The sequence below is a fragment of the Galeopterus variegatus genome, unplaced genomic scaffold, assembly GCF_000696425.1.
Source record: "Galeopterus variegatus unplaced genomic scaffold, G_variegatus-3.0.2 Scaffold2840, whole genome shotgun sequence".
Taxonomy (NCBI): Eukaryota; Metazoa; Chordata; class Mammalia; order Dermoptera; family Cynocephalidae; genus Galeopterus; species Galeopterus variegatus.
Window position 1 is genome coordinate 408,173 of NW_007728951.1, and position 27,094 is coordinate 435,266.

The 27,094-nt window shown below is 41.7% G+C and overlaps 1 protein-coding gene across 1 annotated transcript; it reads left to right on the forward strand.

The window, feature by feature from the left end:
• Positions 1-498: 498 nt before the first annotated feature.
• On the forward strand, positions 499-26,448 carry SLC3A1 (solute carrier family 3 (amino acid transporter heavy chain), member 1; the record flags this gene model as incomplete). Its single annotated transcript, XM_008583157.1, has 7 exons — positions 499-667; positions 781-985; positions 4,254-4,433; positions 4,581-4,735; positions 9,120-9,245; positions 23,884-24,003; positions 26,324-26,448. Coding segments are annotated over exons 1-7 (959 nt in total), but the record flags the coding sequence as incomplete, so codon positions are not given.
• Between the last annotated feature and the right edge of the window lie 646 nt (positions 26,449-27,094).

The window sequence follows — 27,094 nt, forward strand, 5'->3', positions numbered from 1 at the left end:
TTTCTACTTTCTGTCCCCATGAATTTGACTACTTTAGGTACCTCACACACGTGGAATCACACAGAATTTGTGTCTGGCTTATCTCAGCATGTTTTCAAGGTTCATCCCTGTTGTAGCATGTGTCAGAATTTCCCTCCTTTTTAAGGCTGAATAACATTCCACTGTGTGCATATACTACATTTTGCTTATCCATTCATCGAGGAGAGACGTTTGGGTGGTTTCCACCTTTTGACTTCTGTGGATAGTGCTCCTGTGACCATTGGTGCACTTAACTGAACAACATCTTAAATCACAGTGGAGTTGTGTCTCTTCATCTGTCCCCTCCTGTGGGCTCTGTCCCGCTCCAGGACCCAAGCCTACTCAGCCATGGTGTAGAGAGAATTAAAAAAAAAAAAATCCCTTTGCTTTTACCCTTTCTCCCTTGGCTGGACTTTGTCTAGCCAGGTTTATTTATAAACCACGCAAAGTTCATTAACAAGAGCAAGCATTTCAGCCAGCCACCTTTCCTCCTTCATCACTGCAGGAAGGCACTCCCAAGGGATCCGTCGGTGAGACATGGCTGAGGACAGGAGCAAGAGATACTCTACGGAGATGAATATGATGGGAGGCCGGACAAACAATGGCTTTGTCCAAAATGAAGACTCTCCGGAGCGGGACCCGCAGCCAGGCGGCTCAGGGGACACCCCGCAGCACAGCGTCGTGGGCGTCCTGCACACGGAGGAGCCCAAGGAGAAGGGCGTGCAGCCCTACGCGGGGATGCCCAAGGAGGTGCTCTTCCAGTTCTCGGGCCAGGCCCGCTACCGCGTGCCCCGAGAGATCCTCTTCTGGCTCACTGTGGCTTCTGTGCTCCTGCTCATTGGGGCCACCATCACCATCATCGCCATCTCTCCAAAGTGCCTCGACTGGTGGCAGGAGGGGGCCATGTACCAGATCTACCCGAGGTCTTTCAAGGACAGCGACAAGGATGGGAATGGAGATCTGAAAGGTACGTGCATGCTCCGAGACAATTCAGGAAGGGAGCCAGGATGAGGTGGGTTTATGCTCTCATTCCTCGAAACTGAATTATGCCTGGGCTGTGCGGTAAGCACATTCCGGTATGACTGGTCATACCAACTTTCTCCTTGTTTATGATATATTAAGAAAGTCACTCAGCAGAACACAGCAATTCTTCAACTTGATGAAAGGCCATCTGCTGAAGGCCTCTGAGCCGAGTTGTTTAACATATTGCCTACTAAGTACATATGCTCGTTTGGTCATCAATTCTAACTTCTGACAGGGAGCAGGCTTTCTCCTAAACTACCTTTAGGAGAAAGCAGAAAACTCTGTTTCCTGCTTCTGTGCATTTGATAGTTGAGTATCTCAGAGCCACAGTTGAGAATTGCTTTCCCAGTATTTGATGTGGCTAGTTTGGCAGTCTGGCTGAGAGTTTAATAGTGAATAGAGTATAAATAGCATTTTAGAAAAAAATTAAGTGATGTCTTTAAAAGGTGTAGGCCAAGCCCTTATGTTTAAATCTAGAGGAATGAATGCTAGGAAAAAAGACAGTGTGTTGGCCATTACTTGAATCAAAGATTATTTAAAATAATATCTATATTAGTATAAAAATAGAAGTGAAAATTATTTTTTTAAAAGTTAAGCTAATAATTTCCTGGTCCCTGGGGAGTTATGTGTCCTTATAATTTATTGCTCAAAACAGGACTATTTTAAGAGTAAAATTATGCCAGACAGTAGCATAAATTGGTATTTTTCCTGTGCAAAATTGGTTGTTATGGTCACCCTAGTAAAAGGTAACAATAAGAAACAAATAATTAATAAACAAGCTAATTTTTACAATGATCATTGGTTTGAAGAAAATAACACAGGATGATATATGGTAGAGTGTAGGAGGTAGGAATGGGCTTAATCTATCTTTAAAATGCTACAAATAAACTCCTGAAATCCCCAACTTTCCTTGATAACTAATAAAAGGCTTTTCTTTTTCATCTCATGTCATTGTCTCTCTTTTTAAAAAATCTTCCTGCATCTTCACTAATTGGAGAATAGTGTAACTGTCCTTCAAGGTGCAGCTCAAACCCATGAAGTGACTTCATTAATCTTTATTTAACCTTCCTAATCAAAGCATGGGTTCCCCTCCCCAGACTCTCCTGGTGCTTTGGGCTGTGTTTAAAGCACCCTTTCATACTGCCTTCTAACTTATCTCCATGACTTCCCTTCTGCCTGCCACTGACCCTAGCACCTGCTGTCTTTTACACAGCAAGGGCTTAGCAAAAGTGATGTTTTGACTGAATAGAGCTAAAAATCCCTAAATCCAGTGATACAACCCCCACTTCCTGACCCTTCCTAATATCCTTCTAGGTAGACCCAAATTCTGATAAACATGGCAGTTTCTAATCAGCTCTTACATTGTCATTTGCTCTAACTTTTCCTTGAGGTACTGGTTCCTTCTTGTAAACAATAAGCATTTGTTCTTGAGGCTGAGAGGATCTTGTTACTATTCTGAAGAAACCATTCCAGGTTTTAGTTTGTTTTTGGTGATTGCCTCTGTCCCCTGGAGAGTGGGGCTGGATCCCTTGTTTACTTTGTGTCTGTTCAGCCCCCTTTGTTTTTGTCCTGGTGTTCTTTCTGGCTTTTCTTAAAATACATCATGTATATTGTGTTTCTGTTCTGGCTTAAATCAAAACCTTTTTGTTGCCTGTTGATACTCTGTGAGATGTCACAGCCCTCAATACGGGGGAATTGAGGCTCAAAGAAGACAGAAATAAGCAGCCTGTGATAGAGGAGGAGCCCAGATCCCAGATGTCAGGTGACTTTGTGCTTTGGTCTCAGTGAACTCCAACCTGCTGTGTGGCCTCTGACAGGCTCTGATTCTAGGAAGTCATAATGAGATTATGCAGAAAGTTATTGGATGTCGACTACTAGGCTCAAATCTCTGAATCTGTATTTAGGACTCTGAACTAGAAGCAAAAAACATACTATCTGCTAATTACCCTATAAGGTTCCAAGTACAAAGAGTTTCTCTTCCATATCTCTTCTTAGCTAAGCCTAGAATTCTCTTCTGTATAAAGTATTGGCTTCCTACATAAGTGAACAAGGAAAAAGGTCCAAATTCAGCTACTTTAAAGACTGTCTGAGAGTGGAACAAAAGACCCCTCAAATATTGATGCAAACTTCACTTCCATCTCATTGCTGTTCTTCCTTAGTCTCTATACTCTGTGCAGCATTTCTTACCCTTTTTTAGACAAGCTCTGTCTGAGCCTGGTTACTCCTTTCCTTTGCTTTTTCTGGAAGCCCTTCACTCTGACCCCCCTTGCACACACCCTCTTGTGACTGTCTCTGTCCCTGCTCCCGGGGGTCATCAGCTTCCTGCACCCGAGGCAGTCAGGGGCTTGCAGCTTGGCTCCCGTAAAGCACTTTCCACAGCTATTCCCCAATTTGGTCATCATCCCATTCCTGCCTGTTCAAACTTTACCACACCAGCACTGTCTAAGGGAAATAGAATGCGAGCCACATATGTAATTATCAATTTCCTAGTAGCCACATTAAAAAAAAAAAAAAGGAACAGGTGGAATTTTTTATTATTATTATTATTTTTACAATGTAGTTGATTTTTGTTGCCCTTCACCAATTGGAATTAATTTTAATACAACATTTTATTTAATCCAATATATCCAATATGTCATTTCAACATAAAATCAGTATAAAAGTAGTAACAAGATATTTTACATTCTTTCTTTTTGTACTAGATCTTCAAAATCCGGTCAGTGTTTTACTTTTAAGGCACATCTCAGTTCAGACTAGTAACATCGCGGGTGCTCAATAGCCACATGTGGCAAGTGGCTGTCGTACAGGCCAGTGCAGCTTAGTCAGGGGCCATGTGTTACTTGAAGAAGAATAACTTCTTTGTTCCTTGGTGCTAAGCCCAGCAACTGGCCTAGATTAGGTGCTCGAAAGCCTTGTGTAGAATAGATTAACAATACTATAATCTTGGTTTTAAATATGAAATATAAACAAGTCACAGATAGATTTTTAAATGTTGTGCATTTATGTTAAAGGTCAAAGATTATTGCTGGAAGACTAATTGATGTTATTCATAGAGCTAGACCTTGCTATTCGAATTTTATTCAAATTCAATAAAATTCCAAATATTTCTGTCTTCGAAATAAGTATTTCAATGTCAGGCACATTCATTTTATTGTTACTACTTCAACTAAAATAAAATAGGATTTACTCATGGCCTTGACTTTTTTCTTCAGGCATTCAAGATAAACTGGACTACATCACAACTTTAAATGTAAAAACTATTTGGATTACATCATTTTATAAATCATCCCTTAAAGACTTCAGATATGGTGTTGAAGATTTCCAAGAAATTGATCCCATTTTTGGAACAATGGAAGATTTTGAGAATCTGGTTGCAGCCATACATGATAAAGGTAAATTAAATGGGAGTGGGTGGAATGGGCATGAGGGTTGAGAAAAGCACTTCTCTAAATGCTTACTTAGAGCATTTTTTTCCTTAACGGTCGTGTATTATTCTACTATAATCTTCTCCTAACATTTGAAATGTTTTCACTCATTAGGTTTAAAATTAATAATTGATCTTATACCAAACCATACCAGTGATAAACATGCTTGGTTCCAATTGAGTCGGACACGGACAGGGAAATATACTGACTATTACATCTGGCATGACTGTACCCATGAAAATGGCATAACCATACCACCCAACAACTGGGTAAGTACTAACTTGCCTAATTTACAACGGGAAAATGGGAAGATCTGCAGCGATTAATCTGGTTATTTATGAAGCCCTTTTAAGTAAAAACATTAATGGATATAGTTTATGGGAAGAGGAAAAAGTTTCCCAAAGAAGTAGAAATAGGGCACCCAGGCCTACAAATATCATTTAGATTTCTGATTTTATTGTAGAGCTGATGTGTTCTAGCAAATTAAAACCTATACTCTCTACTAGCCTCCCCTTCCCTCTTTCCCTCACTTCCCACCTTGTCCAACTTAGATTCCACATCCCGTTAGTTCAGTAACTATTTTGCTACTATCCAGACCTCTTTGTCTTTCTGATCTCTGACTCCCCTTTCGGACAAAACCCTAGCCAGAGATGAACCCAGTCATCTACTTTCTCTTTGCCTGAATCTTGGTATCTGAGCCTCTGGAGACATCACATACTCATTGTCCCCACCTGAACTGAGCCATCTAATCTTCTTGGAAATTTTACTAAATCCAACTGATCAGCATGCCCTCCCTCCTTCTCTTCAAACATCCTACCTGGCTCCTTCCCATCTTATCACTCTCAGCAGCAAACTACTTCACAGAGAGGAGCAATAACAAGAAATGAATTAGTGGTCCTCACAACTACATGGATGAATCTCAAAATAACTATGCAGAGTGAAAGAAGACAGGCAAAAAAGAGTACATACTATATGATCCCACTTATATGAAAATCTAGAAGATGCAAACTAATCCATAGTGATGGGAAGCAGAGTAGTGTTTGTTTAGGGATGGCAGGGCTGCTGGGAGGGGCAGGAGGAAGGGATTACAAAGGCATGATTAGGACTGGCCAGTGGGCTGAGCTGATTAAAACGAGGTGCTGATAACACCAAGGTGCAGGGTTCGCTCCCTGCACCGGCCAGCTGCCAAAAAAGAAAAAAAAAAAAAAAAGAAAGAAAAAAAAAGCCATGAGGATGGATATGTTCACTGTTTTGATTGTGGTAGTGGTTTCTTGAGTGTATACATGTCAAAACCGATCAAACAGTGCTCTTTACTTTTTGTTTTGGTTTTGGTGGCTGGCTGGTAAGAAACTGTATACTTTAAATATGTGCATTTTATTATATTCAGTTATACCTGAACAAAACTAAAAATATATGTAAAATATCTAAGCTGTGGAAGATAGTAATAGGGGGTGTCAATGAACCTACCCCCCCCCCTGCAAATTAAGAACTCGAATGTGACCAACACTGTCGTGCTCCTGTGGTCTACTCCCTCATCCCTTCCCCTGCTTTCTCTTAGGGAAAACCACGACTTTGAATTTTGGGTTTTACCAGGTCCTTGCCTTTTGTTTTGCCCATACCACATATGCTGTATATATTTAACATTTTAATTTTTTTAGTTTCCCTTGTTCCAAATTTTATGATAAGTAATTAGCTTTTTTTCACTCCTTGTTTTAATGATGTATTCATGTAGTTTTGGGTAGCTGTGGTTCATACATTATCACTGTTGTGTAATATTCCATCGTGTGCATATTCCATGATTTCCTTGTCCACTCTTCAGTTGATGGGCAGTTGGGCTGTTTCCAGTTTTTTTTGCTATTGTTAGTAATGTCATTATAAACACTCTCATTAGTCTATTTCTCTTGGGGCATGTGTGCAAAAGCTTCTTTAAGGTAAATAAGTAGGAGTGAGATTGCTGTGCAGGATACTGCATCATCATCTGTATAAGACAATGTTAAACTGATTATCAAAGTGGTTATACCAATTTATATCTCCTCCAGCAGTATAAAAAAATACATATTCTCATTCATTCCTGGTATTGTCAGGCTTTGTAATTTTTGCCATTCAAGTGAACATAAAATAGTATCATACTGAGATCTTCATTTTACATTTACTAATGATGATTTATCTAATTACTGATAATGTTGAATCGTTTTTTTACATTTATTCACTTGAGCTTCCATTTATGTGAAACACCAGTTTATGATTTCTTTCCCAAATTTTCTTTTGGATTATTTGTCCCTTTGAAATTGCTTTCTGCTTTCTGGAGTTCTTTTTGTATTCTGGACACTAATCTTTTTTTCTGCAACATAATAACCAACAGAGGATTTACTCAGAACATAGAAAGAGGTTCTCCAAATCAATATGTGAAGAAGAAACTGTCCAATTAAAAATGGACAAAAGTCTTGAGAAGGCACTTAAGAGGGGAAATTCAAGGCCAATAAACATAGAAAGTAGTGTTCAACTTTATTATTAATTTTTTTGGGTGGCTGACTGGTATGGGGATCTGAACCTTTGACCTTGGTGTTATAACACTACACTCTAACCAACTGAGCTAACTGGCCAGCCTAACCTTATTACTAATTAAGGAAATTCAAACTAAACCATCACACACGCACTAGACTGGCAAATATTTAAAAGACTGACAATACCAAATGTTGGCAAAGATATGGAGTAACACGGACTTACATGAAATGCTAGTTAAGGTATAAGCTGATACAAATATTTTAGAAAATATATTGGCACTTAAGATATACAGCTTCTATAATTCCATTCCTAGATATATGGCCCATAGAAATTTGTGCATATATACACCAGGAGATGTGTACAAGAATGTTCTTAATGACATTACTTCCAGTAGTCAAAACTGTGAAACAGCATAAATGTCCACTGACAGTAGTGTGGATAAAAAATGTTGAGATGTATTCATGCAATAAAATAACATTTCAGTAAAGATTAACAAGTGATAGCTATATAGAACAAGATGGATAAGTCTCACAAATACGATGTTGAACAGAAGCAGCCAGACAAAATAATACTTACCATATAATTCCATTTATATAAAATTCAAAAACAATCCATGAATTTTCAGACTCTCTCAATTCCCCCTTCATTTCTGCTTGTAAATTAACTTGATTCCTTTTTGAGCTCATCTCATTTACTTTTTTAAATTGAAATGTATTGATTATACATATTCATGGGGTACAGAGTTATACTTCAGTATGTGTATACAATGTTCAGTGATCAAATCAGGGTAGTTAGCAAATTCATCACTGCAAAAATTTATTGTTTTTTTGTGATGAGGACATTTAAGCTCCTCTCTTCTAGCCGTTTGAGAACATACAAATCATTGTTAATTATAGATGCGTAGCACTACTGTACACCACTAGAACTTATTTTTCTATCTAGCTGTAATTTTGTGTCTATTAACCAACCTCTCACCATAACCCTCCCTCTCTCCTTTCCAGCCTCTCATAACCACTGTTCTATTGTTCTATTCTCTGCTTCTAAAAGTTCAACACACCACTAGAACTTATTTTTCTATCTAGCTGTAATTTTGTGTCTATTAACCAACCTCTCACTATAACCCTCCCTCTCTCCTTTCCAGCCTCTCATAACCACTGTTCTATTGTTCTATTCTCTGCTTCTAAAAGTTCAACTTATTATTATTATTTTTTAGCTCCCACATATGAATGAGAACATAGGATACCGATCTTTTTTTGGTTATATAGACTGTAAATATCTTATCCTGGCTTGTGTCCAGGTGGGCCATCTGGTGAACTCGGGAGGGCATGTTTCCCTAAAAGGTAGCAACTACCTAGTTTTAACTAGTAGTTTCAGCAGTTTCAACTAGTCATTGCTATGGAAGTGTAGACCCAGTGTGACTAGGTCTTCCAACTATAAGAAAAAAATTTATGCAAAATCCCCCAGTTTTTAAGTGTTTTCCAGATGCATTCTCTAGTATAAACAAAAGGCCTAGAATAGAGCCCCAAGAAACTCACATTTAAGGGGACACAGAGTAGACTAAGAAGGAGTGGCCAGAGATGTGGGAGGGCAACCAGGAGAGTCATGTCATGGAGACACTGACACGGGCATTACTGAAGGAGGAAATCAACCACAGTGCCAAACATTGCTGGGTACCAGCACTTGAAATTGCTAGATTTTTATTCCTGAGTTTTTAATTGAATGATTCTAATAATTTTTGGATACAACTGAAATATTCGGTCTATCTGGAATACAAGCTCCAAGACCAATGAGAATGTGTCTTTCCCTCAAATTGATCACCATTTGCTTTTCTTCACAAGCAGAAGTCCAGAGACTGGACAGAAGATTCAAGAAAATATGTTAGTAATGTTTGTTCCTTAAGTTGGCCTGATCTAGAATTTGAAAACACTGGTTTACTATTGGGGTTGTTATGAACAGCTTCTACTGTACAAATACATTCCAACCCATTTGTGGGGCATTAGGCCAACAGGTAGTATTTTGGGGATTAGTTTAGCTAGTGGTCTCCCTAGAAGGGAAACTCTCAGGATTTACAAGCTCTGCCTATGTGGGGCTAAGGACGAAAATGATTATTTCTTCGTGTAACTGATGTGCTCTTTCTCTGTTTGCTAGTTAAGTGTATATGGAAACTCCAGTTGGCACTTTGACGAAGTACGAAAACAGTGTTATTTTCACCAGTTTATGAAAGAGCAACCTGATTTAAATTTCCGCAATCTTGACGTTCAAGAAGAAATAAAAGTGAGTATAGACACCCATAAATAACTTGAGTGGTTATTTGAAACACTTTATATTGAACAGTAATTGTCCAGGCAAAATCAAATAGTATTATTAAATTCCAGAATTAAGGTATCTGATACAAATACAGACACTCAGATGTGTCAGTGGCTCCTTTCTTCAACTAACCCAGAAACATCTAAATGGAAGGGGGGCAGAAACACCTGTGGCCTTGGCTACGAGTTGCCCCTCAGCCTATGACAATGAGCTGGTGCAGGGAGGTAGGTCAGAACGTGGGCTTCGGGGTTTGGTTTCTGTGTCTGCAGTGGGCTTCTGGGTGAGTCTGGCTTTCTTGTGTCTCAGATCCCTTACGTGAGAAACACAGTTAATGGCAGCATTTGTCTCATAGGGCTGTTGGAAGATTAGTTGACATAACCCATGCACAGCACTTCTGCGTTCATTCAATAAACATAAACTCATTGCCTGCTCCTGCCAGGCCCTATCCTAAGCACTGGGAATGCAGAGTGAATGAAAGAAGCCCTGCCCTGCAATATACTGAGGGGAAAGCAGACAGTTAACGACTGAATAGATAATATGTCAGGAGGTGATGAATGCTCAGGGGAAGGGACATTGGAGTGCCTGGCAGGAGTTGCTTTGCTAGATCAGATGGTTAGGAGACACCCTCTTGCTGGGCTGGGTCACAGACCCTTCACACCTGTTGTGCAGACTGGGTCACAGACCCCTGCTATGCAGGTTGTGAGCTAGGTAATTGGAAAAAGATCCTGGGAGTCATGGGTAAAGTTGATAGGCTTTATTTGGATGTAAACTCAGGTAACTAGCAGCAGCCCCCGCAGCAGCCTCCAGTGGTCCCCTGGTGGCCTACCTGGGACATCCTGGGGACACTGTGGATCAGAGCCGTTTGTCCTTTATACTTAAGTCAGGTAACCAGGTATACCTGGGTGCAAGTCAGATAACCAAGGAACACCTGAGCGCACATGCCCAGTTACATCAAACAGTCAAGGTCATGCTCAGCAAGATTCTGAACAGCTGAGGCAGCCTGACCGGTTTTCATTTTCCTTACACTTATGGTGAGGTGCTGTTTGGACAAAGACTTTAAAAGTGGGGAGAGAATTTCAGGCAGAGGGAAGGGCAAATGCAAAGGTCTGGAGGTGAGAGTGAGGCTCATGAGTTTCAGGAATGACATGGAGGCCAGTGCGTGGGGTTGCCAGATCAAGCAAATAAAAATACAGGACACCCGGTTAAATTTTATTTATTTATTTTTGGTGGCTGGCCGGTACCCAGTTAAATTTTAAATTTCAGATAAACAATGATTAATGCAATATTTGGGACATGCTTCTGCTAAGAAATTATTCGTTGCTTACCTGAAATTAAAACTTAACTGTGTCCCATATTTTATCTGGCAGCCCTACCAGTGTGCTGGAATGAAATGGGGACAAGAGTCAGGGAGCTGAGGTCTAGGAAGAAAGAGGTGGGGGCTGACCATAGAGGCTTTGACGGCTGTCATCAGGGCACATGCTGAGCCACCGAAGACCCCTCTGTGGCTCTGTGGACAAGAGAGTTCCTGTAGTAACTCAGGTGAGCTCTAAATGGGCTTGCACCTGTGTGGTGGTGGCAGTTCCAACAACACCGGCTGCATAATTCACAATAAATGTTAGCTGTGGCATTCTTGTGCTTGCTGCTGCTGGGCCTACAGTGGGCAGGAACGTTGGCGATGGGGCAGTACTCTGGGGTAGGGAGGTGGAGAGGAGACCTGAACGGAACAGAGAGCTGTGGTTGCCTTTCTACAGCTCACCACGTTAGGTGACACGTCGGAGTCATTGGGACATCTAGAACCCTTGGTTTATTTTTGGTTTGCTTTGTTTTTAAATAATAGTTTAATTGAGATATAATTCATGGAGGTGGAGAGGAGACCTGAACGGAACAGAGAGCTGTGGTTGCCTTTCTACAGCTCACCACATTAGGTGACACGTCGGAGTCATTGGGACATCTAGAACCCTTGGTTTATTTTTGGTTTGCTTTGTTTTTAAATAATAGTTTAATTGAGATATAATTCATGTACCACAAAATTCACCCATTTCAAGTGTGTAATTCAGTGGTTTTAGTATATTCACAGAGTTGTGCACCCATTACCACTAATTTCAGAACATTTTCATTGCCCCCCAAAAACCCCATAGCCATCAGCAGTCACTCCCTATGGCCTCACCCCTTTCCTCCCACATGTCCTAGCAACCACGAGTCTATTTTCTGTCTCTATGGTTTTGCCTGTTGTAGACATTTCATGTAAATGGAGTCATATGATATCTGTCTACCTATGATGTACATCTATATTTATATCTACATTCCACTATTTGAGAAACTGCCAAACTTTTCCAAGGCAGCCGCACTGTTTTACATTCCCGCTAGCAATACATAAGGATCCCAATTCTCTACATCCTCACCAGCACTTGCTACTGCCTGTATTTTTTTTTTTTCCCTTTTTGTCTTTTTTCGTGACGGGTAATGGGATCGCAACCCTCGGTGTCGCGCCCGCACTGCAGGATCCCAATTCTCTACATCCTCACCAGCACTTGCTACTGCCTGTATTTTTTTTTTTTCCCCCTTTTTGTCTTTTTTCGTGACCGGTAATGGGATCGCAACCCTTGGTGTCGCGCCCGCACTGTGCTCAACCAGTGAGCGGATCGGTCTCTATATGGGATCCGAACCCTCAGTGGGAGTGCTGCTGTGCTCTCAAGCGCCTCACTCTACCAAGTGCGCCACCGGGCCGGCCCGCTACTGCCTGTATTTTTTATTACAGTCATCCTAGTGGGTGTGAAGTGGTATCTTACTGTGTTTTTTATTTGCATTTCCCTAATGGCTAATGATGTTGAGCATCTTTTCATGTGCTTATAGTTCATTTGTATATATGCATTGTAGAAATACCTATTCAAATCCTTTACCCATTTTTAAATATAGTTATTTATCTTTTTATTGTTGGGTTGTAAGAGTTCTTTATATATTGTGGATACATGATTTGCAAGCAATTTTTTTCCATTCTGTGGGCTGTCTTTTTACTTTCTTGATGGTGCTCTTTGAAACATAAGAGTTTTAAATTTTGGCTCACATCCATTTTATTTATTCTTTTTTTTGGCAGATGGCCAGTATAGGGATCAAACCCTAGACCTTGGTGTTATCAGCACCATGCTTTAACCAACTGAGCTAACTAACCAGCCAGCCCCTGTTGCTTGTGCTTTTAATGTCATATTTAAGAACCAATGTATAGTCCAAGGACATAAGGATTTACTCCTATGTTTTCTTCTGAGTTGCATAGTTCTGGTTTTTACATTTTAGGTGATCCCTGATCTATCTTTTGTTAATTTTTATATATGGTGTGAGGGTAAGGGGGCCAACTTTATTCTTTTGCATATAGCTCTTCTATTATCCCAGCAACATGTGTTTAAAAAGATTGTTCTTCCCCTCTTGAATTGTCTTGCAACTCTTGTTGAAAATCAATTGACCATAAATGTATGGGTTTATTTCTGGATTCTCAACTGTTCCATTCATCTGTATATCTATCCTTATGTCAGTAGCACACTGTCTGAATTATTACAGCATTGTACTGTCGTAACTTTTGAAATTGGGAAGTGTAAGTCCCATAGTTTCGGTCTTCTCTTTCAATATTGTTTGACTATTCCAAGTCTTTTGCATTTCGACATGCATTTTCAGATCAGCTTGTCAATTTCTGCAAAGAAGCCTTCTGGGATTTTGATAGGGATTGCACTGAATCTGTGGATCAATTTGGGGAGTATTGCCATCTTAACAATATTAAGTCTCCCAATCCATGAACACAAGATGTCTTTCCATTTATTTAGGTATTCTTTAATTTCTTTCAACAATGTTTTGTAGTTTTCAGAGTACAAGTCTTGCACTTCTTTTGTTAAATTTATTCCTATAAACTTCTTAGTCTAAACACAATTTTTACTGTATGTTTGATGTTTCCAGAATTTGGATGAGTTGCATTGGAATCTGTTGTAGAAGTGGGCACCATGAGCCAGGCAGTCCTGTCTTGGTGGGAGGGTGGGGTGGGCGATGATAGACATGGTCAGCAGACTAATGAGGGGTTAGTTTTACACGTCTCTAGTGGAGTGTGGACTGTCTTCTTCTCCATCACCAAAGCTCATTTACACGCCCACCCCCCTACCCTCACACACTAGACACTGTGTGCCAAGTACTTCATCTGGATCATTCAATGCTCAGAACAAGCCTAACTTACAAGGTTTTATGATCATTTCACAGAGAAGGAAACTGAGGCTTAGAGAAGTAAAACCACCCTCTTCGGGGGTGATGGAGCAGGATTCAAACCCAGACACTGGGACTCAAGTCCATGCTCTTAACTACAACCCACACCTGCCTTGAGGCAATCTATTTCTCTATGTGCTTCACTTTTCCTACACAGTTTTTTACAAGGAGGTTTTCAGTTGGATATTCATAAATATGAGTGTAAAACAGTCAGTGTATCAGGCAGTGGATTTCTCCTGGCTCCTGTGGCAATGGTGATGGATTGTTTGGAGATGTTTAGACAAGTGTGATAAATTTTGCCAAAATGTGCCAGCCAATACATTAATTATTTTTAGACTAACCCAGCTGTTTTCTTCCAGGCATCCAAGCAGTGGCATGTGTGGTTAAGATCCTTATTTACGAGTCCCCCAGGATGAAATCCCTTATGTGATGAATCATTACTGCCTCCAGTTGAGAGTTTAGACATTATTTGCAAGGCTGGTTTAGAAGATTTCCTCTTAAGAAATGCTGAGGAGCTGGGAAGGAAGGCTCTTTGCTCCTGGAAAGGGTCCTTTTGCATGAATGGGACTTGTGATACCCTCATACCCCCAGCACTCACCTCTGCAATAGAGTTAAGCAGGTTAATAATTTGCAACCCAGAGTTTGTGGTGAGGAGGCATTTGGAATGACTCCTGCTTGCATAATACGCTGCACTCACACAGCCTGAGCCTTCCTTCTCAGTGTATCTACATGGTGGGAAGCTGGCGTGCAGGGGACATCCAGCCGAGAACACCCTCCTCTCTCCATCTCTTTCTCCTCCCCTTCGCACTGGCCATCAGGGGACTTGGCTGTGTCCTGAACCTCTCAAGGCTTGAGTGCTTTCAGCTGGATTAGTCAGGAAGCCTTCGTGGAGGAGTTGGGGCTTATTTGTGTGGTATTTTGTACTTTTCCAGTCACTTTGGTTTTTACTTGCCCTCCAGATCCCTTATTTGACTAATGAGTAAACTGAAGCACAGAGAGGTGAAGTGACCCAGTGGGTTGGTGGCATAGCAAGGAAGAGAGTCCAGATGGACAGGCCCTATGTCCTGGGCTCAGTGTGATTCTGGACCTGCCATGTGGGAATGCTGAGCCGTGGAGTAGGGACTCCTGGCGCATCACTGTGTTCATGGCAGCTGGGCACTGTGTTCATGGTAGCCAATATGCCCTCTCAACTAAGATGGACCCAGAGCATAAACATAGGCTCTGTCATGCCCCTGCTGGGCACAGTACTGCTGGAGACAAGCAGCTCAATTACAAATCAATTCATTCACTACCTGCTTTACAAATCAGCACGATCTTAATGATGACAATTACACCATTTATTGCACCTCCTGTTTGGCAGGTGCTTTCTCACAATCACTGCTCATTTGACAGCACGTACTTTGTGCCAGCTGTGTGTTGGGGAGTGGTGACTGGCAAAATGCGCACATGTTGTGGCCTCATGGGGCTTATATTCTGGAGGGAGAGGTAGACAATTAAACAGGCAATTACAATAATGCATACTGGGTGGTAGTGACAGTAAGAAGTAGGACTGTGTAGGGCAGGCACCTAACTTGGACACGGAGTGGGAAAGATCTGGAAGGATTTGCAGAGGAGGCAGTGGTACCTAATGAAGAGGAATGTGCCACGTGAAGAGGCCTGGGAAGGAGTGTTTCAAGCAGAGGGAAAGGTGGATCATGGCACATTCGATGTGCTGGGAATTGCCCAATATGGCTGTGACATAGTGGATAGAGGGGGGAGTGACCCAATGAGATCAGAGAGGTCAGAAGAGGCAGGTCATGAGCAGCATTGAAGGCCCTGGTAAGGATTTGGGTTTAAAAGGTCTTGGGCAGGGAAATAATTTTTGATTTGTATTTTGAAAAAAAAAAATTCTGGGGCCGGCCCGTGGCTCACTCGGGAGAGTGCGGTGCTGATAACACCAAGGCCCCGGGTTCGGATCCCATATAGGGATGGCCGGTTCGCTCACTGGCTGAGCGTGGTGCTGACAACACCAAGTCAAGGGTTAAGATCCCCTTACCGGTCATCTTTAAAAAAAAAAAATTTAAAAAAAAATCTGGTTTTGGAGAAGGGGTTCAAGTAGACAACACCAAGTCAAGGGTTAAGATCCCCTTACCGGTCATCTTTTAAAAAAAAAAATTTTAAAAAAAATCTGGTTTTGGAGAAGGGGTTCAAGTAGGGCAGGTTTGTAAGCAGAGGGGCCAGGGAGCGGGATGGTGCAGGAATCAGGAAAGAAATGCTGGTAGCCTTGGGCCTGCGAGGGTGGCAGGTGGGTACAGAGAAATCAGTGGGACTTGGAGAGGGATCCGGTGTGACTCCCAGGTCTCAGATTTGAATACTGGGTGGGTGACAGTGCCCATCTGCTGAGATGGGAGACACAGGAAGAGGAAGGGGGATGTCTGAGCTATGTAGAGTTTGAGCTCTCTGTGAGACATCCAAGTGTTCAATGGATAGTTGGATTCAGTACGTGGAGCTCAGGGAAAGGTCTGGTCTAGAGATCACACTATGGGATTTGTTGCCATATGAACGATGCCTACTGTTGAGCTCTTGCTCTTTTTCCTGCCCGTAAAGCCTGCTGACTGGGCCAATTGTGGTGCTCGGCTAATGTTGGAATCCTGCTGACTTCACCAGTTGTTGCGCTCTTAATGCTGTTCGTGACGCCAATTGTAAAACTGTACAACTATGCCAGTTGTTGAGCTAGGGCTGGGCCTGGAGCTCAAAGACCCCTCAAGCCCATTCCAGACTGGGTCACAAACCCTTCACACGCCAGGCTGAGTCCCCAGATCCCTCACGTGCCAGGCTGTGTCACGAGACCCCTCACATGCAGGTCTATGAGCTAGGTAACCGGCAAACAGGTCCTTGGAAGCCGTAGGTTGGAAAGGCATGGCCACTCGTGTGGCAGCTGCCTACTGAGGCAGTGAAATGCCAGCCAAATCGCAGCACCATGCAGGCGCACTAACTCTGCCCACACAACGTATTCACAGCAAATGCTCGGCAAGATTCTGAACATCTGAGGGGCCCTGACCATTTTCCTATATTTTCCCAACACCTACTGAGCTCAGGCAGGTAATCAGTGAGAGAAGCAGGCCAGCTGAGATGAACAAGGCAGCCCATTGCAAGCTAGCTCGGGCACCTTGTCACATGGGTATGAGGGCCAGGTGTTGGCAGAGCTTCCAATTAAAACAAAAAAGTAGGGGGAGTCATCATAGCAAAGGGATAAGGGTGCCATACAGTTCCAATACCGGTGCCACCATTTACTAACTGTATGGCCTTGGTCAAGGCACTTCATCTTCCTGAGCTTCCACTTTCTTGTTGGTAAAACAGGAACAGTAATGGTACATACCTCATACGGCTGCTTGAAGATTAAATGGTTTAACCTCTGTAAAGCACTTAGGGTGGTGTGCTCCTGATAAGTAACTGTTAAATAATCAATAAGTGGATACATAAATAAATGCACACTGTTGTGAAGTGAAATGATCAGAAGGTGTAAGATGGAGCCCCAAGGAGCACTAACGTTTAAAGGACTGCAAAGAAGACAGAAAAGGAGCGGGGTACCACTTCTAGAAGATTAGTCAACAGTGTCAGATGTTGAATAGAGATCAGGTAATGTGAAGACTGAAGTGTCAAATGAGCAATACCTCGTTTTCTCCACAGAAGCCCTGCCAGGCAGGTGCTATTTTATTGTTGAGGAAACCAACTTTTAGCGAGGTCTTGCAGACGCCCTAGCTCATGCTGCAGGACTGTGGGGCAGCTGGGGTGGTACCTAGATGGTCAGATTCCGAAACCCTTGATTTTTCCTTTACTCTCTGCTTCTAGAGGAGTTAGCAAAGAATTTTACCAAGACTTCTGAACAGCAGTAGGGATAGTTTTGTTTGGACGATATGGTTTTCTTTCTGTACTTCTGAAATATATTTTCTCATTCCTTCTTGAGATGGACAACCTGGAATTTGTTATTTTCAAGAGGATGTCTTTGATATCATCACATAGAAGAGTGGAGCTTTTCTATTTCCACACTTGGCTCTTTAGGTAACTGGCTCCAATAGTTTTAACTATCTCAGAAGGAAAGGCTTGCCTCAAGGTTTTGTGAATTTGGATATCATTAATGTTGACTTGATTCCTTTTTACTCAGACCAGCTTGTTGTTTAAGGAGAAAAGAATTATAAGATGCCCAGTGGAAAAACCAGGACTGTGTGAAGTCATGTAGGTTAGACAGGAGTCAGGGACGAACTGTACTGTCCCCAGAGTCCATGGCACCTACGTGGGTCACCCAGAACTGGCGGAGCCAGACTTTGTGCCCATTTTCACATTCGGCACCCTGGGAGAGCTTAATTGGAGTAAAGAGGGTTAACGATTAAAATTGGCAGCTCTCTTTTCTCACTTGGTTGAGAGAAGAAATAGCATAAAGCAAATATTTTTCAAGAGCAAACCTTGGATTATCTGGATGAAAAACTCAGCATTTCAAACGACTCTCAGAAAAATCTCCATCCAACTTTTGCTGTTTTGTCTCATCAAACACTGATAAAGTATCTCTGATTATTCTGGGGCCATAAATCCTTGCTGGGGTAAACATTTATCATTCCTTAGTTGGGTCAATATTTTGCTGATACCCTGAAGTGAATAAGGTCCCTATGAAGAAAACAACTGGCTTTATTCTAGGAGATCAGTGTCCAAAACTTAATGTTTTCAACAACATGGTGCTTAACGTTTTCCCACGTTTTTGTCAGAGGCTGCTTGGATGGTTTACAAGCTACTTGTGCTTTGCCCTGACCAATGTGCATGCTTGTAAAAGAGAGCACCCCCAGTGTGGACCCAGGTTGTGTGGGGTGTGAAGCTTATAAAAAAGGGGGACCTTCTTAAAATAAAACTAGTACAAAATTAAGTACAAAAAAAAGAGCGTTTAGACTGGCCCATTAGCTCTGTTGGTTAGAGCGCAGACTTATAACACTAAAGTCATGGATTTGGAACCCTGGACTGGCCAGCCACAAAAAAAAAAAAAAAAAAAAAAAGGCATTTAGCGCTGGCTGGTTAGCTCAGTTGGTTAGAGCACGGTGTTATAACACCAAGGTCAAGGGTTCATCTGCTTACAGGCTAGCCACCAAAAAAACAAACAAAATAAGCATTTATTTAGAATGAGAACAGAAGGGGGTTAGATGGGACAGGTACAGGTGAGAGGTCCTGAAGCTTAAGCTTGGTTAGCTTCATAGTAAGTTGGCTCCTGAAATCATGGAGAACCCGTTCTACAAAGGAGGTGCCTTATGTGTTTGACGGTCAATTTCTCCAGCCCAGTCTCTAACCAACTGCCCTCACTTCCTGCTCTCCTGCTGCAAATCCTGCCCAGGGCAAATCCAGCTGTTTTACCCTCTTGTATTACCACGTTCCTCTCCTTTCACAACTTTATCACAGTTGTGATTTAAACATTTTTGTATTACTATTTGATTGTCCAGGCGGAGATTCTAAAATAATCCAGCAGACCTAGGACTGTGTCTGTTGTATTTTGCTCATAGTTGAAGTTCCAAGGCTTAGCTAAGTGCCTGGTCTGTAGTAGGAAATACTGAGTGAATGAATTTGTTAATAGGTAAAGATGCTAGGAAGAACATATCTGTGGGCTTTGTGCCCCAAAGGAAAAATCCACTGGGTAGAGACAGCTTGAGGCCATTTGGGTCACCTGTGTCCATGTGAGAGCTTAGTAGCCTCAGAGCCTGCTCTTAGATAAGAAGACTTTGTTCAAGCTTTGCCAGTCACAATTGCAGTATAAAGGGAATTGACATCAGCAGTATTAACCCTTGCATTTAGCCTATAGAAACCTTTGAGACCCTTTACTTGCAGCACTCTAGAGACCCCATATTCACAGGTAGATACAAGTAACACACTTCAAATCAAACCAGTGATTTGTGGGATAGTTGCCATTTGGAATCTGTGGTTCTGTTCCCCTCCGTAGGAGAAAATTGGCTACTTAACTCTAAAACTTTAAATTACAGATGGTTCTGCTCCAAAGTGATATATACATTCCTTAAAACCTTCCTCTTAGCAAGGAATGAGCTGAGAGGAAAGTGGGCAGAGCCGCATACCTTTGCAGAGGGGCTGCTTGTGGTCAGGTGCAGGAATAGGCCCAGCTGGAAGGGGCTGGCTGAGGGATTGGTTGGTGGGGGTGGGGGTGAAGGAGCTGAGACCTGGGCCTCTAGTCCTCCCAACTGTCCCAATACAGGCCAGGCCAGTGTCTGCCTCCATGCTTGGCTCACACTGTCCTGATCTCACTGCCTGATGAAATCCCCCAAGGCTGTCCAGAACATGTTTAAGCTCTAGCCTTTTCTTCTCTGGCTGTGCCCACTCGTGCTGATTTGATCTTCTTGGAGCTCCTAGAGCCCTGAAAACAGAAGAATCTCTTCTTGTCATGTTACATCATGCCCTGACTTGCATTATTAGGTAACGCTCTCATATCTCATGTGTCCCCAACTATTCTGTAGATTGTCAGTCTAAATAACAAACAGAGAGAGGCCCTCTAAAAGAATATGAGTTTAATCAGGAATAGGGCATTGCAAAGGAAATATGCATGCCATAGCAAACTATGTGCATATTCAGGGAGATAAAGGAAGACAAAGGATTTTAAAGGAAAAATAATGGAAGATTACATAATTGTTTTGGGATAATTATCCTTGGCTGATAATCAATAACATGAGTGATGCCATTCTGAGGTTGGACAGGCAGTTGCTGGGCAGATGTCCTGGCAGGAGTAAGGGAGTGTAAGGTAGTGATGACCTTTGTTCAAGGTTGTGGTTTTGCAGAATCTTTTTTGATAGTTCTTGTTATCAGGCATATGTGCATGAGAACCCTCCCTTCATGGCCTTCCCTGGCTCTATTTGTCAGGGTTTGTTTTGAGTGTTTTGTTTTGTTTTGTTTAACAGACTCCTTGAAGCCAGGGAACATGCTGTACTTCTTTAGTGTTTGACTCATTTGGGCTCAATACTTCATTCTTTCATTTCACAATTGGTTCACCAAGTACCAGATACTGTGTCAGAGGCACAGGAGACAGGAATAAAAGCTGCCCTCTTTCCTTCAAGAATTTACCAGTTGGGTGGAAGAACCCTTCATGACCGAGGGCTTGTTGGTTTGATTTGAACCAAGAGTGGGTGGGCTCTGGTTGTGCTGGGGTCAACTATGTTGCCGGAACAAGGGAAAAGTTGCTTAGTAAACACTGTCTTTAGGCTGGTGACTCCCAAATTTACATCCGTAACAACAACCTCTGCTCTCAGGCTCAGAGTTAGCAAGCCACCAGCCTCTTCAGCATTACCCTGTACATGTTCAGTATACTTATTGTATACTGGAACGCCCCATCTTTATTCAACTTGCTGTCCCAACTCAGTGAACGGCACATGGTCACTCAGGCCAAGAACTAAAGGTCAGCTTTAGTCCCTTTTCTTTCACAAACCCCCCTCCCCACAAGCTATTAGGTCTGTGAGCTTCACCCTTAGAGCAGATTCAACATCTGCCTTGTGTTGAATGTCCCCCCAAAACTTATTTCCCACTGTAACTGTTGAGGGTGGGAAATCCTATTATGGTAATTGAAAGGTGGGGCCTTGAAGAGGTGATTAAATTGATGGTTTAACGGTGGCCTTGTTCTGAGGACTTTAAAAGAAGAGCACATGAGGAGCTCTCTCTCTCTCTCTCTGCTCCACCGTTTTCTGCCATGTGAAATCCCTGCATTGCTGTAAAGCCACCATCTAGAAGACCCTCACCAGATATGTTCCCTGAACTTTGGACTTCCCAGACTCTGAAACTGTAAGCAATAAATTTCGTTTTCATACACATTACCTAGTTCCAGGTAGTTTGTTATAGTGAACAGAAACGGACTAAGACAGCATCTGACCACCTCTGCCCACCTCCACCACTGTCTCCCCATTGCAAGCTGCCATAGTAGGCTCCTGAATGGACTCCCTGATTACCTTCTTCGGCCTTAATTTATTCTTTTTTTTTCAATAACAGCTTTTTTTGAGATATAATTCACATGGCATAAAGTTCATCCAAAATGTATAATTTCAATACTTTTAGTAAGTTCACAGAGTTGTACAACCATCATCACAATCTAATTTTAGAACATTTTCATTACCCCCGAAAGAATCCCTGAACATTTTAGCCATCACCACCCACCCCACTGTGTCATCCCTACCCTGTCCCCCCAGCCCCTGGTAACGCTAATCTATTTTTTGTCTCTATGGTTTTGTCTTTTCTGGACATTTCATATAAATGGGACATACCATATTTATCCTTTTGTGTCTGTCTTCTTTCATTTAGCAAACTTTTCTAGATTCATCCATATTGTGGCATGTGTCTATACTTCATTACTTTTTCTGGCCAGATATTTGTTGTATGGATATACTAGTGGGGTTGCTTCCACTTTTTAGCTATTATAAATAATGCTGCTGTGAAAATCTGTGTAGAAGTTTCTGGGTGGACATATGTTTTTATTTCTCTCGGTATATACCTATGCATGGAATTGCTGGGTTTTATGGTATCTCCATGTTTAACCTTTTGAGGAACTGCCAGACTGTGCTATTTATTTACACATCAGATCTTTTACAAATGTACATCTGACCATAACCTTTTCTGCTTCAAACCTTCCAGGGGTTTCCCCTTATCTGCACACAAATCCTGTCTTTCCCACTAATTATAAAACAGGACCTGATGAGTCCAGCCTCACCTCCTTCCCCTCTTGCTTATGCTCTTCTGACCACATTGTGCCCCTCTTTTTAGTGCTCAAGGAATCCCACTTGATTTCCACAGATGTTCCAACAGACCTTCTCATGGCTCATTCCCTCAGTTCTTATTTTTCCCTGCTGAAACGCTACCTCCTCAATCTAAGCTAGCTCTCCAGCTTTCCTTACCCCTCCCCATCACTCTCTGTCCCTTTACCCTGTAGTTGTTTTTCTACGTGCTACCTGTAAATGGCCAACTACACAATTTACATGGCCCCATGCAAAATGAATATGCAGGTCCCTTGTCCCAAAATGATTGAGAATTTCAACAGTGAAACCAAGAGCAGAGCATTAAAACAAGCATGGGATCTTCTGAGCCAGGTGACCAGTGCACCTGCACAGGTGGCGTGCACAGGGAGCTGGCCCTGCACCTGTGACTACCTGGAATAAAAGGAAATCCCACTTTAACACTTCCTTTCCTCCTCCTGTTTGCTCACACCTGGAAGCTGCCTTATCCCTCTCTGTCTCTAAACTTCTCACTTCCTCCCCCCTCTACTCAAGCTCCTTCCCTGGTGGCCCCTAATCTTTTGGTCCACTTCCCTTATCTAACCACTTCTCCAGACCAATGTTCATCTCCCCACTCTTTAGATTGAGCATTAAAAATGCCTGGGAGACAGGCTGGCAGGCTCCTATGATGCTCTCCATGGCAGGTAGGGCTGGGGAGAGACTGAGCAGGCAACGACTAGCTTCTCTCCAGCAAGGTGAATCCAGAGTGTGGGGCAGGAGAGGAAAGAAAGCCAGGACATTCACACAATAATTTTGGTCCCCATTACATACCTTTGGAAGAAGTTCTGTCATCAAAGAATAAAATAAAATGTACGAGAACCTGGATTTTTAGGTTTAACTGTTTTGGCTTTGGATCAATTTCTTTGTGAAATTAAGACAGTAGAATAGTGGCTTCCTTGAATAACATACAGTTAATCCTTTATTATCTGAACGTAACAAGGCAAGGCTTGCATGTGAGTTTTACCACCAGATCTTCACTATTCTTCTTAGTTACATGCTAGCTGATGGTTGATTCTTTCTGTTTTGTCTTACTCCTGACAGGAGCTCCTTTAACACCTAAGCACTTCACTCTCATTTTCCTTCCTGGTAAGGAGTGCAGCGTTTAACTATTGAAAATTGGTTACTTTCTTCAGTTTGGAGTGACCATAAGGAGTTGACTGTGAGAGAGATGAGATAGTTCTCCAGTGTGTCCTGAGTCATATCTGTCATTATGGTTTTATATTTTCATTTTGAGTGGATGCTCTAAACTTTGGAAACAGGCTGTCAGGTTAGCTCAGTTGGTTAGAGCATGGTGTGGATAGCTCCAAGGTCCAGGATTCGTTCCTTGTACTTTGGAAACATACTCATAACATCAATTATGAATGTAATTGTAATTCTGGACTCAAATATGAAGGAAGTGTGAGAATCCCTAATTGCAGTTACTTGAGAGTTCATTATACTATAATGCAACTATGTGAAATAGATGGGAATAGAATATATGTATGCAGAGTTGTCTATTTTATGGTGGAAAGTCATTAATAGACAAAACCCTTATTAAACATTATGATAACAATGTGTAGTTAATGTAATCGAGCGTTTTGCTTCTTCATGTTTAGGAAATTATACAGTTCTGGCTTGCAAAGAATGTCGATGGCTTTAGTTTCCATGCTGTTAAATTTCTTCTAGAAGCAAAGCATCTGAGAGATGAGATCCAAGTAAATAAGACCCAAATCCCGGTAAAGTATTATTTAAAAAAATTTTTTTTGGTCTTTTCTGAAAATATCCTCAGAATATTTTTTAGCCTGAAATACCAATTACAAAGGTGAGTTCTGTCCTATCTACAGGAAGTACTTTGAACCATTCTCTTTAGGAAATACAGAGGAGTTTCAAATGCATATGCCCAGCTATTTCCTTCCACTGGTTCCCTCCAGACCAAGGCATCCCTTGAGGGATCCTTCAGTGACAAGGGTTCTGAGGACACGGACAGTGTGGACTCTACCATTGGCTGTAAAATGGAGGACATCTACTCACCATGATTTTGTCATCTCACTCAAGCTCGCGTGAGGAGAACTAACTTCCCCAGGCACTTTTCTTTTTTTTTTTTTTTCCTTTTTGTCTTTTTTCGTGACCGGCAACGGATTGCAACCCTCAGTGTTGCGCCCATACCGGACCGGGACCGGCCACGGGATCGCAACCCTCGGTGTTGCTCCCGCACCTCGCTCAGCCAGTGAGCGGCCGGTCCGCATGTGGGATCCGAACCCTCAGTGGGAGCGCTACCACGCTTCCCAAGCGGCGCACTGTAGCAGTGTGCCACCAGGCCGGCCCCCCAGGCACTTTTCTAGTTATTAAAGGACATAAAGACGAAGGAGAAGAGAACACTTGCTGAGTGTCTACTGTATGCCGTGTGCTGTTTACTTATGATATTGCATTTAACTCTCTCATGAGAGAAGATTCATGATCCCCATTTAGCAAATCTTAGAGAGGTTAACTTATCAAGGGCTACAGGGCTGATAAATAGAATTCCAAACCAAGCCTATCTCACTACAGTATCTGGGCTCTTTGGGGCTCCACACCCCCATGTCACACATGACAGAAGGTATTCAAATGCCACCCTGTTCCTCTGGTTGAGAACTATTCTACAGTGACTCTATTTTCAATTGCCAAGTAGACGGTAGACCTAAAAGGCATTCCAAAATGATAGATTTGTATGTTCACACAATAGAATGTTATGTTAGTCAAAATAAATGATGCAAATTACCATGATGCAAATCTTAGCAATGTAATGGTTAGTGAAAAAAAAAAATATTATACATAGTGTGATACCCTTTTAATAGAGTTAAAAAAGTGAAATGAAATCCATATTGTTACTTTATTATCAAGCTTCTAGTTTTTGTCCTGAGTAGTAGATTTATGGATACTATATGTTTGTTAAAACAAATAAATTAACTAAATAAAGAGAAGTTGGTCATGCACAGGCCAATTTATGAGAGTATGTCATGAACCAAAGGTTATGATTAAGCCATAATTTCCAATAAAAAGGAAAAATGAAAAAAAGGTGATACATTAGCTAGATATCCCACAGAGGAAGAGCTTCTCCTTGAAGAAAAAATCCTGACATAACCTTGTTAATTATGAGATGTTATAAGGCAGGCATACATTTACAGTCATGACAGGTGGTCAGAACAATGAATTTTATGTGCTACCCAAGAGGAATTTAAAGAAGATGGAATTTGGGGGAAAGACCCAAGATTTCAAAAAAATTAAAAAAAAATAAAAACCTTTCACTTGGGGGCTGGCCAGGTAGCTCAGTTGGTTAGAGCATGGTGTTGTAACACCAAGAGCAAGGGTTCAGACCTCCGTACTGGCCAGCTGCCAAAAACAAAAAACGAAACCAAAAGAATGACAGCAACTCAGGTTTGGACTGTCCAACCGTCCATGTCCAGGACCACAACCTTGACTTGCATGAGATGTAATCTTTTACTTCTGATTTTAACAAAATTACTGTAGCCCTAGGAGGGCATAGAAAAGAGTTTCAGGGAAAATTACTGAGACCCTGAGAAAATATAACAGTAAGAATAAAGAACAGATATGGTAAAGAAACAAATGTAAATGCATGATATTAATGTTTTTGTGAGCAGAGAACATATAAGTGTAATATGAGCTCTATAATCATTAAGATCGTTGGTTTTGCTTGTGCATTAAAAGTGTCTGAAGCAATTAGACAATTAAATATTTAGAAGGACTTTGGTAAATACATTTTTAATCAATGATTTGGAGTTCAGTAAAATTTAGTTTGCTAAGATGGGTGATAGTTAAATTAGAGAAATAGTTTACTAGATTTATAAAGTTCACAATTTAGGCATCAAATGAAGTATGAATAGTTGTGAGTATTCTCCATCCACAAACACCTTGAGTATTTAAAGTTCTGGGACCATGTTTGAGTGTGTATCTCACTCAGCTTGAGCTCCTTGAAGAAATTATCTATATTCACGTAGAGCCAGCTGTGGGCATGTGACATGTGAAATGGTGGTAATTGTGCTGTGTTGGTTTTCAAAGGACATGGTCACACACTACTCGGAGCTGTACCACGACTTCACTACCACACAGGTGGGAATGCATGACATTGTCCGGAGCTTCCGACAGACCATGGACCAATACAGCAGCGAGCCTGGCAGATACAGGTAACCACAGGACACGCCTCTGTTCTCCACAGGTGCAGTGTGTGACCTGCATTTTATCCCTTATAACCAGGCATAGTCAGAGGTTCAAGTTCTAATGTAATAAACATGTATAATTATAGTTTATTACAACTCAGTTATGCCAGAGCCTGGTATATTCTCTCATGTTGCTTAACTTTGCTGATTTTCAGTTTCCTCTTTTGTCAAATGATGCTAATCACAGTACTTACTTCACAGGAATTTTGTGCAAATTAATTAAAAAGAGAATACATTAGCTAAACGTTAGCCGTGAACTATTATTATTTTTATCATTATTATTAAACCTGTAGTTTCTTGTACAGTATGAATCCAAATGTTTCAACTAAACTGTCAGTAGATCACAATGGTAAGGAACACAGCTTTAAGATCAGATGGGCCCGAGGTGGAGTCCTGCTCTATAGCTGTGTGATCTCAGGCTGGTTTGTTGACATATTTTCTCATCAATAAAAGGGTGATAGCAATAACCTCTATAAGGCTGTTGTGAAATTAAATGAGATAATGTATATAAAGCACTTAAAATAATGCCTGGCACAAAATAAACAATCAATAGGAGAAAAAATGGCGACGGGTATGGAGCGCCTGTGTCAGGAAACGGCGCGATCCTGAGAGC